This window comes from Saccopteryx bilineata, chromosome 2, assembly GCF_036850765.1.
Source record: "Saccopteryx bilineata isolate mSacBil1 chromosome 2, mSacBil1_pri_phased_curated, whole genome shotgun sequence".
Lineage (NCBI taxonomy): Eukaryota > Metazoa > Chordata > Mammalia > Chiroptera > Emballonuridae > Saccopteryx > Saccopteryx bilineata.
Window position 1 is genome coordinate 329,407,199 of NC_089491.1, and position 12,764 is coordinate 329,419,962.

The following is a 12,764-nucleotide window of genomic DNA, read 5'->3' on the forward strand; positions in this document are numbered from 1 at the left end:
GATATGTGTATATATCCTCGTTTAAGAAAAATAATGACTGCATTCTATACACATCTTGCTTTCAAAAGTTTTAAGCATATGTATAGACACATATATAAAAATATATATTAAAGAATATATCTGGTGAAGATTCATATCAATATATAGGGACAATCTCATTCTTTGTTACAGCTGCCTAGTATACCATTGTGTAGAAGTTCATGGTTTATTTAACCATTCCCTTAATAATGAACATTTGTTTCCAATCTTAGTGAATATAGGCAATGCTTCACTAAATAACATAGAAGCAGAATTTCTAAGTCAAAGGAATTTTATATTTGTAACTGAGATAGAAATTTCTAATCTTCTGCTTTGACCAGAAATGCAACATAGTTATTTGCTCTTTCTTCATTATAAACAGTATGGAGTTAGTGCCTGTGCATCTAACCTTGCTCAAATTTTGTACCTTGGTAAAATATACATGCTTTCACAAAGAGATGGGAGTGATTTGTGAGTTTCCAAGCAATTCCTATAAGGACTGAGGCTAAATTCAAATGAAGTAATGCTCTGCCCATCTGGGGCCATGCTTGCAACTGAGCTATTTTTAGCACCTGAGGTGGAGGCTCCATGGAGGCATCCTCAGCTCCCTGGGCCAATGCTATTGAACCAATTGAACCATGGCTGCTAGAGAGGGGGGGGAGAAAGTGAGTGAGAGAGGGAGAGGGAGGGAGAGAGAGAGAGAGAGAGAGCAAGAAAGAGAGAAAAAAGGGGAGAGGGAGGGGTGGAGAAGCAGATGTTTGCTTCTCTTGTGTGTCCTGACCAGGAATCAAACCTGGGACATCCACATGCCAGGCTGACACTCTACCACTGAGCCCACGAGCCAGGGCCATAAATTATTTAAAATTTTTGTTTACCTTAGTATCCTAGACCTGAGAATGTGTAAAGTTTGGCTGGTGACACCTGGTGGTATAAAATGATAATTACATATAACATGCAACATAACAAGTGATCAGCTTTGCTACAGAAAATACTCAAAAGCCACAGATTCCAGCAAAAGAACCTCTGTGAATCAGAGTTCCTGGTTTTAAGCAACCATAACAAAGCCTCGCCAACTTGTGCAGAAAAGTGCTATGCCTTGAGCACGACATTGCCGTTTAACATTAACAACAGGACACTTGCCTTTCTGTCACCACTGACACCACAGCCTTTCAGACTCTGATTCCTAAGACTTCAATTCAAAGCCGAGACTAGGATGCATCTAACTGGCCACAGTCACATGTCAGCACCTAGCTCCAAGGCTGGCTGGGAAAGCAGCTGGACCTTTAGGCTTATTTAATGAAATAATAACAAGTTATTACAGTATTGAATGAGGTAAATGTGTACAAAGTACTTAAACACAGTGCCTAGGATTTGATGAGTTTTCCAAAAGACAATGGTTATTATTTTACATCTTTATTTGATCATGAGCTTTTTTGAATGCAGGGACCACATTTTATTTATTTCATGTTCTGAACACAGGGTCTGAATCTTTGTGAATGTTTGCTGAATTGCACTGCTTGTCCTTGCACAGAACCTAGGCTACCTCTATATCTTAATTTACATACAGGCTTCTTTAAGACCTTTAAATAAAATATACTTTAAAAATATTAATATGTAACAACCATAATAATATCCATCTAATATTTGATACTTTTTCCTTAGAATTACCACTAATAGAAAATCTCTCCACAGGTCTTCTAGAGTGCCTAAGGGCAGAAGATAAAATTTTTTTGTCTTATCATGAAACTATTTTCTAAAGAACAATTAAAGTTTGGTGTGCAACCGGGACATCTCACATCATGGCTGCTCATAGTTTTCTTTCTGAAGTCTACCTCTTCTCTCAAACCTTCCCGACTTCCAATCTATCAAAGGAAACCTTTTATAGCTGCTTGGAACGCTCCAATGGCTACCTGTGGGATAAAATATAATATAAGACTAAACCTGAATATGTTTCAGCTGATCGGAAGCCCACTTGCCAAAGCCAGGGGACAAAATGTCACTATATTTTATGTCAACAGATTGGGATACTATCCATGGTATACACCACAGGAGGTGCCTGTTAATGGGGGTCTCCCCCAGAACACAAGTTTGAAAGAACATCTAAAAAAAGCTCTCCAAGATATTAATTATTATATCCCTGCTAAAGATTTTAGTGGACTTGCTGTTATAGACTGGGAACACTGGCGACCTCAGTGGTCCCGGAACTGGAGCAAAAAAGATATCTACAGACAGAAGTCAAGAGAGCTTATTTCTGAGAAGGTGAAGAATCCATCAGCTGCCGACATTGAAGGTTTAGCTAAAGCAGCCTTTGAAAAAAGTGCGAAAGCTTTCATGAAGAAAACCATCGAATTAGGAATTAAGAGCAGACCCAAAGGTCTTTGGGGTTATTACTTATATCCTGATTGCCACAATTATAATGTTAATGTCTCAAACTACACTGGATCATGCCCAGAAAGGGAAGTTTTGAGGAACAATGAGCTTTCGTGGCTCTGGAACAGCAGCAGAGCTTTATACCCTTCTATCGTCGTCAGGAAACCCGTTGGCAATGGTGAAGACATTTTGCACTTCTCACAGTTTCGGGTGCGTGAAGCCCTGAGGATCTCCGCCATGACATCGCACAACTATGCTCTGCCTGTATTCGTCTACACAAGGCTGGGCTACAGAGACGATCCTTTATTTTTTCTTTCCAAGGTAAGACACTCCTCGCCAAGGATGGGATTTCCTCTCTACCTCTAAAAGAGACATTTCTTTGACAATTATATTCTTTAAAGAATTTCTGATTAGTGGTGTCAGAAAGGAGCATAATTCCTCCTTTGACTAGGCATCTGCTTACATTTTCATTTAAGCAAAATGAACTTTGATTATCATATTTATTTTTATTCTTTTAAGGGACGAAGTAAGGAAGGAGAAGGTCAAGTATAGTATCAGTAACTACTAGTACCTCCTGCTCCCCCACTTGGTGCTCCCTTACAATTGGCCTCATGAAATGTTATGGAGCCTGACCGGTGGCGGTGCAGTAGATAAAATGTCAACCTGGGATGCTGAGGTCCCGGGTTCGAGGCGTGGGCTTGCCCAGTCAAGGCACATGTGAAAAGCAACTACAAGTTCCTTCCCACTCCTCTCCCCCACCTTTCTCTCTCTCTCTCCCTCTCTCTCTCCCTCTCTCTCTCTCTCTCTCCTTTCTCTAGAAATCAATCAATAAAATCTAAACAAAATAAAAGTTTATTGAAACAGCTGGTGTTGATAGGCTGAAAGACCAGAAAAGACATGTAAAGATGAGGTAGTTTGCTCACAAGTACAGAAGTGCAGTGGAAAACATTCGTCTTTCTGGCCTCAGCTGTAAAATATCAAGAGAAAAGAAAAGTGTTTTATTTTTAATGTATAATACCAGCTTTGATAAAAGGTATAAAGCAGGCACAACAATAAATGTACTTCACAGTCCTGAACTGTATAGCTTAGATAGCAAATTTTATGTAGATGTGTTTTTACCACAATTAAACATTTTTTTTAAATTTAAAGGTATAGCAAATCTGCTAAAAATCAGTGAATTTATAGATTTAGCCATCTGGTTTATTCTAGACTCTATGACCACAGCTCATGGAAAGTTGGTAAGAGTTGTATGTGTTTCTAAAGTTGAATAATACATTCATCACTAGTAGATGGGTTTGAAACCCTGGGTTAAAATTTAACAAATGGTTTTATTCTGTTTATTTTTCTTAATTCACATATGTAGCCAAAGATCTCACACAAACCATGAGATTAACTTTTAAATAGATAAACTTTCAGCTCAATTTTCCCTCCCTTTTTCTCCCTTTGCTACCCCAGTCACTTAAGTGGAAAATTCTGGAGATAAAAACTTAAATGATACATTTGAAACACAATGGTGTTTTTTGTTTTTCTTTAAATAATTTTATTTATTGATTGATTTTAGAAACAGAGTAAGGGGGAGGAAAAAAGAGAAACATTGGTTTGTTGTTCCACTTATTTAAGCAGTCATTGCTTGATTCTTGTTTGAGCCCTGACCAGGGATCAGACCCACAACTTTGGTATATCAGGATGATGCTCTAACCAAATGCGTTACTTGGCCAGGGTGACACAGTGATGATTTAAGATATTATTGGTTACTTTGGGTTTATCACATTTCTTCTTTGTGTACAATGGCAAGTTTCAATTCTCCAATATGCTTTAAATGTATAAAGACATTCTAAGTGTTAGGCATCCAAAGGCAGAGCTCAGAAAACACCCAAGTGAGGGCTCTAGCAGAACCAGTAAGTTATCTATGAAGCACACAGAAAGTAGAACTTACTCCTAGAGGGGGACATGACCCAAATGTATGAGGATTTAGTAAATGTGATGCTTTTGACACTGTAAATGACATGAGTAAAAAACCCCACAAAACTCTATTGTGAGCTGATATTTGTATTACCTAGAAAAATGAGCAACAAATGAAAGAGAATGATAGGAAATCAGTACTATCTGGAAGGTTTAAAACAATTATTGAAATCTTGACAAAATAGTCTTGACTCTGGGATTGAAAGTTAAATACCACCTTCTTCTATAAAACTTACTTTCTTTTTCTATCTCTTGTCTAAGTAAGTTTCTGTCTCTAGTGATAATAAAGTTACTTTTGGAAGAAACAATAAACTTTAAGGGACAAAGTGTTCATTTCAACGAGGTTATTTTAGACGACTGGTACATTCTGCATGTTATTCAGACCTACGGTAAGCTACTTCCTGAGTAGCTGCAGCCTCAGAAATGCATTCGTTCTCTTGAAAGAAAGGAGAAACAACAGTTAGGCTCTTATTCTAGAAGCAGTTTTCTTTGGCTGTCTGTAAGGCCAGGAGCCGTCATCGTGACCATTCACATGCAGGTTCCCATTGGATTCGGGCAGACGATAAAGAAATGGCGGAGTCAGAGGATGGGGGGCCATCCTATTTATTGGTGTCTCACCAAGACAGGCAAACCACAAAAGAAGACAAGGGAAAAGCAGAAAACCAGCTCTTCCCATGAAGGGCAAGGGATCAGGGGAGCCCCTGCAATTGTGATAGCAGGAACTGTGTGTCTGAGCTCCTGGTCTGTCCCACTTTATAGTGTAGCAAACCAAAATCCCTTAATCCAATATACAAACAAGGAAGTCTCCGATACAAAGTCACTTATCCAAGGCATAATTGGATTTCTCATGAGAGTGCACCACCCAGATCATACAATCAGTCAAGGGTGTGGGGAAAAGCTTAGTCCCAAAACCAAACCTCAGGCTACAACAACCTGGCCTGCTTATAGCCTGTCCCCCACACCCATTATAAGTCACAAGCGAGCAAACATATATATCATGTTTACAAACTTATTTGACCAACACTGTCCCAAAGTGTCATTCTGAAAACTTTCTGGATGGCAAGGCATTTTCAAATGTTTTAAGCCATCAGTTTAACTGCCATTTTACTCTATCCTCCATAAAAACCTGCCCACAAATTTTTAGAAACCTGTTGTTTATTTATATAAACCCAAAGATGACTAGTAATGACTTCCATTTCTGATTTTCCCAAAGATATCTACATTTTACAAAGGGTGTGCACGTGTGTGTATACCTACATGCAGTTGGGATTAGAAAAAGAATTTACCAGTAAGCAGCAAATCTCTTCATCTTTCTTGACCTCAGTAGCTTATTGTCTTAATCTACAAAATGGGATATTATTACTTGCCCTACCTACATAGCAAAAGTATTAGGAAAGTCAAATGAGAAAATATATATATGAAAAATTGAAACACTAGAGAAATATATGTGGTAAATCTATCACTTTTTACTAGGCATTAAAGCCTTAAATCTGGGAGAGGCATATTTAAGAATGGAATCTCTGTCCGCAGCCACAGCTTGGGGGAATAATATGGGGTAATTACACCCAATGTCACACAGAAGATTGCCTCCACTATTTACATATAAGCACGTTCTAGATAGAACGTATGTCTGCTTTAAAAAATAATATAACAAGTTCTCTTGACTGTAGATTTCAAGCTGTTTTTCCCTGTAATGAATTGATATTCCTTCTGGTAACACACAAAGAAAGCTTATTAGTAATGCTGCAGCTCCCCACAGTGGGTACCTTAATATTTACATGCACTGTGGCTCACGAGGGACTGAAACTCAAGTGTGGAGAATGAGTCCTCTGGGTGCCTATATGCTCTACTTCCAAAACCTGATTTGAGTCAAGGATCACAGTTAGGGTAAGGCAGTCCCATAGCAGACAGGACCTGGAAGATTTGCTGCTATTATATCCTTTGTATATTCTTTATTTCTCCTTTCAGGTGGCATCATACATGTGGCTTTAAAGCGGTACCAATCTACTCACAGAGGCACCTTGCCTGTGACTCCCCCGAGTATTGCTCTTGTTTTTTGGGGAAGAAATTAACATTCCTCTTAACATTAACCTCACAAGGTGTGGCTTTCATGACAAACATCTGTAGCTTCCTTGCTGAATATGGGTCAGTAACATATAAATACAAAATGTAAAGGCTGTGCCTCCTTCCTCCCCTAATGACAATGCCATAACCCAAAAAAGTTCACAGGAGGTTTCTAGTTTCTATTTCAGCATGTAAGAAGCTTGCAAGTTACCCCTTCATTTTAAATATAAAGTGAAACAAACTGAAAAATCAACTCTTCTTAGAGTTAAAGAGATATGAGGACACAGGGCAGGTTGCTGCCCAGAAAACTGGAGAAACAGACAGGTGGATACAGAGAAACACAACTTACCAGATCAAAACCTTTGAGCAGAAACTTCTGTAGGCACCACAGCTGGATGGCTTAGGGAAACCTGAACTGTAATTGGTAATTGCTGGAGGCTCAGTGTGGACTGGTTTGCAAGATCAAAAACTCTAGGGCAGTGGTAGTCAACCTGGTCCCTACTGCCCACTAGCGGGCATTCCAGCTTTCATGGTAGGTGGTAGCAGAGCAACCAAAGTATAAATAAAAAGATAGATTTAACTATAGTAAGTTGTTTTATAAAGATTTATTCTGCCAAACTTAGCGAAAATCTGACATAAAGTACTTGGTAAGTAATTATTATTATATGCTTTAACTTGTTGTAACTCTGCTTTATAAATTTTATAAAGTAAAGTTACTTCCCTACCTTATAAATCACCATGACTGTGGAACTGGTGGCGGTAGAAAATTTTACTACTAACAGAGATACAACAGTGGGCGGTAGGTATAAAAAGGTTGACTACCCCTGCTCTACGGGATTCAGTCAGGGGTAGGGGTCAGGGAGGTACACTTATGTGAGTTTTACCTCCAGGAGCTCATCATGTCCTCGCCATGAAAATCAGAGAAAAACCTCTCACGCATCTGGCAGGCAGAGGAGAAATGGAAATGCTTTGAATACTCCAGAACTTTCTTTTCTTAACAGAGTGTACTCTCAGGAGAAACCATTAACAGAGCTAAACCACCTGAGGTGTTACCTAAGTCTAATAGACCTGGGGAAGGGAAATACTCAACGTCAGCTGACTTTAGCCTTCCACTTAGAGGAAGGGAAATACCAAACTCTAGCCCCATGTAGCCAGCCTGTCCGATCTAAGAGGGGGTAAAACAACTGTAACACATTTGTGAAGTTTATTCACAGTCTAGAGGTAAAGTCTCACTAAAAACAGACCTAATCATAAAACCCTTCCATTACCCCTACATCTTACTAGCACATTACTAAGTGCCTATTCATAGGAGTTCCTTTCACCCAGTATAAGCCATCTGCCCATCAAGAAAAATAACTATGTCTAGCCAGCAAGAAAAAAATTACAAGGCATATTAGCTCTGACCCATTCAACAGACACTATGGTCATTGAGAATGGTGAAAATAGATATGAGCCTAAACAGGAAATTAGTTTAAACCAATATTTCTTCCCTTTTTGAAAACTTCCAGAAAATTGTCCAGAAAGTAAGACTTTAAAAACTGAGGTTGCAAAACCACTGATTTGTGTGGACTATAAATGTGTCAGATAAGAAGCCTTATCTCTCAAGTACTGATACTAATATAAAATGTCCCAGGTAAAATACAGTTTGAAGTTCTGCTTTTATTTGCTGCCAAATCACCTGATTATGTTTTCCAGCATATAACTGATGGAAACTCATCCTTAGAGTAAAAGATGAATGCTTAATATCCAAAACAATGGAGAAATATATTATAATTTCACAAACTCATTTAGGAAACCTACTCTAGGAATGTTTTAAAATGAATTAATTTTTAAAAAATATTTATTTATTTAAAACATTTTTTTCTTAAGTGAGAAATAGGGAGGCAGAGAAACAGACTCCCATATGCACTCCAACCAGGATCCACCTGGCAAGCCCCCTATAGGGCAATGTTCTGCCCATCTGGTGCTGTTGCTCCATTTATTGGCAACCGAGCTATTTTAGTGCCTGAGGGGAGGCCAAGGAGGTATCCTTAGCAGCTGGGGCCAACTTTTTCCAACAGAGTCATGGCTGCGGGAGAGGAAGAGAGAGATAAAGAGAGAAGAATGGGGGGTGGAGAAGCAGATTGTCACTTCTCCTGTGTGTCCTGATTGAGAATCGAACCCAGGACATCCACATGCTGAGCTGATGCTCTACCACTGAGCAAACCAGCCAGGGCCTACAGGAAATTAATTTAGGAAACTGATTGCATATATTCTACTCTTAATTTCCCTATGAAATGACTTTGATCCATGTTCATCATTAAACATTAAAACGATGATCATCTTTTAAGGTTACAGCACCAAATACCTCCTGCTGAAATTCACCTATCTTAACATTATTTCATCTATCTTAACCATATTGACAAAAATCTCGGCAGCCTTATCATGACTTGATGAGTCATGAGTCAGGTACTTTGAAATAAAACACAAATAATTCCAGGGACCAACTACAAGGGCAACACCAAACCAGAGCCTGTAGGTCCTTAACACTGTGTTCCTTTGCCTGGTCATTTAAAATCCAATGACAAATAACCCTCTGAGTCCCTGCAGAGTCGAAGTTCTCAGGGGACTATTGCAAAATGAAAAAGTACTTTAGCTAAGAGGAATGGGAGCTGATCCTCACATTTGGAGAAAGAAAACTCTTGGATTCTGGATTCTATAATATATATATTATATATTCTGGATTCTATAATGTGTGTGTGTGTGTGTGTGTGTGTGTGTGTATACAAATTTGTGTATATGCCTCCAGTCAACTTTGATTAAATGACTTTTGGTGGCTATTTACAGGCTAATGGTCTTCAAAATAATATCTCATTTGGCTAAATGTAAGTTTTTCTTTAAAAAATTTTAATAGGTTTTTCCATATGATGATAGAGTGTAATTTCTGAGCCTTGGGTCATTCAACATTTTTGTTATTTGAAGAAAGTAAAAAAATAATTTCATCCTATTGGATTGAACTTGGCCTCTAATCCTGATTTCTGGCATGCTGTTTTATATTAAAATGACTAATGAACTCTACTCTCTTCAATCTAGGAAGATCTGATTAGAACCATTGGAGAAAGTGCTGCCTTGGGGGCCGCAGGCATTGTTATCTGGGGAGGCATGGATTTAACTTCATCTAAGGTAAGACAGTACCTTGAAGGTTCAGTTAATATTGTGTGAAGATTTTGCTGTTTTCCCATGGAGCTCATAGTCAGAGGTCTTGAGGCTTCCACAGTAAACCAGTTTTAGAAAAAAACTCCAAATAAGTGCCTATTACTTAGGAGGAGCTCAATAAATATTAACTTTTATTGAGATAGTAATAAGAAAATACATTTGTTGAGTTATTTGTTCTATGCTAGAATTGTGCTAAGTGTTTTTTGTATTGAATTTGCTTGCTAACTTGACATAATAGCCTTTATGAGGTAGGTGGGGACTGCTATCCTTATTTGCAGCTGAGGAAACAAAAGAAATTTAACCAGGGTAACAGCTAGGTATGCTAGTTAGTGGTGGAGCTGGCATTAACCACAGTTATTCTCTGGAGCTCTTTCATTCAACCACTATGTAAAACGAGTTACATCATACTTTTAGAAATAGAAAAAGATGATAACTTTTCAATCTTACCAATTAACTTATTTTTCCCCTACAGAGAAATTAACTGAAAACTAATAGCAGTTAAAGTAAGATTTATATGTCTCTTCAAATTTCTCACAGCTCAGGTACTATTTACTCCAAGAAGTCTTCCTAGTTTTTCCTAATCCACATAAATGACAATGTCTTCTGTATTCCAGATTTTTTTTTATATCTCTACAGTGTAAATATAGTTAGCCTTAACTCATGTCCTCAACATTTTTTGTTAAAATGAATTATTTTGCAAGTTCATGATCTTAGAATTTCACAGCCTCAATTTGTTGCAACCAAGATAGTGTTTGTGAAACAGTTTGAGACAATATAAGGTTAAAAGTCCCCTCTGTTCACATATGAGAATTAGGTAGAAACTGAGAGAACTAATTCCTGTCTTTCCAGTTGTAATATTTCCCCTCCAGCCCATGTAGCTCATGAGAAGAGCTTGATCAAGAAGCTGACTACACCAACTGGTGGCCTCTATTTAAAACACATAATAGGAACAACACACACGCAGGCACACACACACACACACACATGTGCATACACACACGTGTGCGCATGTGCGCACGCACACACACACATGACCCTGTCAGCCTTCCAGGCCTTCCTCTATTTGAATTGGGTACACACAACGAAAACCCAGGGCAATTGATATTTGAGTATAACCAACAGAAAAAAACAGAACACTATATGTTGATGGTCAACAATAAATTGGTAGAATATGATGATTCAGGTTCTGACACAACCACAAAAGGTACCACAGACCTGAAAGGTGGCAGAGGAACAGTGGTTCTGGCATGGTTTCTAATCTAGGTCTGTGTTTTTTTTTTTTTTTTCTTTTCTTTTATAATACTCATTAACTTGTGAACTAGAGGAGGAAAAAAGAAAGTGAACCGAAAGAAGGCAAGGTCACATATGCTGACTGTGGGGCCCATTTACAAGTTCAGTTGCTTGGCTCCACTGTAACATGGTCTCTATATCCTATCCCTTTGACCTCTTGCCTTTTTGGGTCCCTTGTGGCATCGTGCCTGTGCCTGAGTTCACCAACTAGAACCAAGCTGTAAGGTTTCAGTCACGTCCAAAGAGCTAATGTTTTGAGGATCTAGAATGCTTTAACCTTATCAGTACCAGAAAGAAAACCAACAACACTAAAAGTCATCTGTTTCTATACGTATAGGACAACTGTATGAAGGTGAAGCAGTTCGTGAGCTCCGATTTAGGGAGCTACATAGTCAATGTGACCAGAGCCGCGGAGCTGTGTAGCCATCACCTGTGCAGGGACAACGGGAGATGCATGAGGAAGGTGTGGAATGCTCCAGATTACCTGCACTTGAATCCTGCAAGTTACCACATAGAGGCCTCTGAAGATGGAGAATTTGACGTGACAGGACGAGCATCCGCTAGAGACCTGGCAGTGATGGCAAAAAAGTTCTCTTGTCATTGTTATCAGGGACACAGAGGGGCTAACTGCCGGGAGATGCAGCCTGTTCGTAACTGTGCTGGGGTTTCCTCTTTGGCTGGCTTGCTGATAGCACTGTGTCTGCTGGTTTTAGCAGGTGATTAGAGCATTCAGTAGTGAGATCATTGAGTTTTAAAGGGACTTGTGTGGTCCCTAGTCACTTAGGAAAGGAAAGAAACTTAGGACATCTTTTTTTCCTTTTGGGAAATCTGTTGAGAGGTATTATAAGTAAACATCAGGTATGTCACTTAACATACATATAGTGCTCAACAAAAATTAGGGGATATTTTACCACTTCCTATTCATTTTGAAAAATCCCCTAATATTTGTGAGCAGTGTAGTAACATAACACTTTATTTAGCTTCAATCTCACTAAGAAACCAGATCCAGGAGTAAAATCATTACACTTTTTTTTTTTCTTTGCTGGAATGTTTAAGTTTTTCTTAAACTAGAGCTAATATATCTGTCATTTTTCTTTTTAAAATTTTTGTATTTATTCATTTTAGAGAGAGAGAGAGAGAGAGAGAGGAAGGGAGACAGAGAGGGGGGGGGAGAGAGAGAGAGAAGGGGAGAGGAACAGGGAGCATCAACTCCCGTATGTGCCTTGACCAGGTAAACCAGGGGATTTGAACAGGTGACCTCAGTGTTCCAGGTCAACGCTTTATCCCCTGTGCCATCACAGGTCAGGCCTATATATATATATATATATATATATATATATATATATATATATATATATACACACACACACACACAAATAAGAATTAAATTATTGAGTTTAAAGATTGGTTTTCCAGCTAGCAATTTAGTTAAGGACTGATTACTAAGTAATCATCTGATTCAACAGACAAGGTCACTTCAGGGTACAACCTGGTCATCTCATCCACTGAAGAGGATCAAATGCAGTAGTCTTGTTTCAGTTGCAGGTTCAAACTAGGCTTCTGTTCCCTGCCTGGGCTCAGTGAGTGAAGAACCAGTTCCTGATGTGGTTTCTCATGAGCATGCAGGGACCGGGGGAGCTCTTCCCAACCATTGCAAAGGCATCTGTCCCAATATGGTGCCCCTCTCACCCACCAGAGTCCTTCCATCCCAGACTCTGGCAATTTAAATACTGTGAAAAGCATCAGGATAATATTCATGCTTGCCTAGGTTGACATTGCTCTAGATCTGGAAGCTACCAAAACTATTGTTAAAAAGATACTTATTAGTACATTTAAGAGACTTGGAAGTGCTATTGGGAAAGGGG

At 38.9% G+C, this 12,764-nt stretch overlaps 1 protein-coding gene across 1 annotated transcript; it reads left to right on the forward strand.

Moving 5' to 3' along the window:
* Positions 1–1,758: 1,758 nt before the first annotated feature.
* Positions 1,759–11,623, forward strand: HYAL4 (hyaluronidase 4). Its single transcript, XM_066254527.1, has 3 exons — positions 1,759–2,709; positions 9,487–9,576; positions 11,237–11,623. The coding sequence occupies exons 1-3, from the start codon at positions 1,759–1,761 to the stop codon at positions 11,621–11,623; spliced, it is 1,428 nt and encodes a 475-aa protein (XP_066110624.1).
* Positions 11,624–12,764: the final 1,141 nt, after the last annotated feature.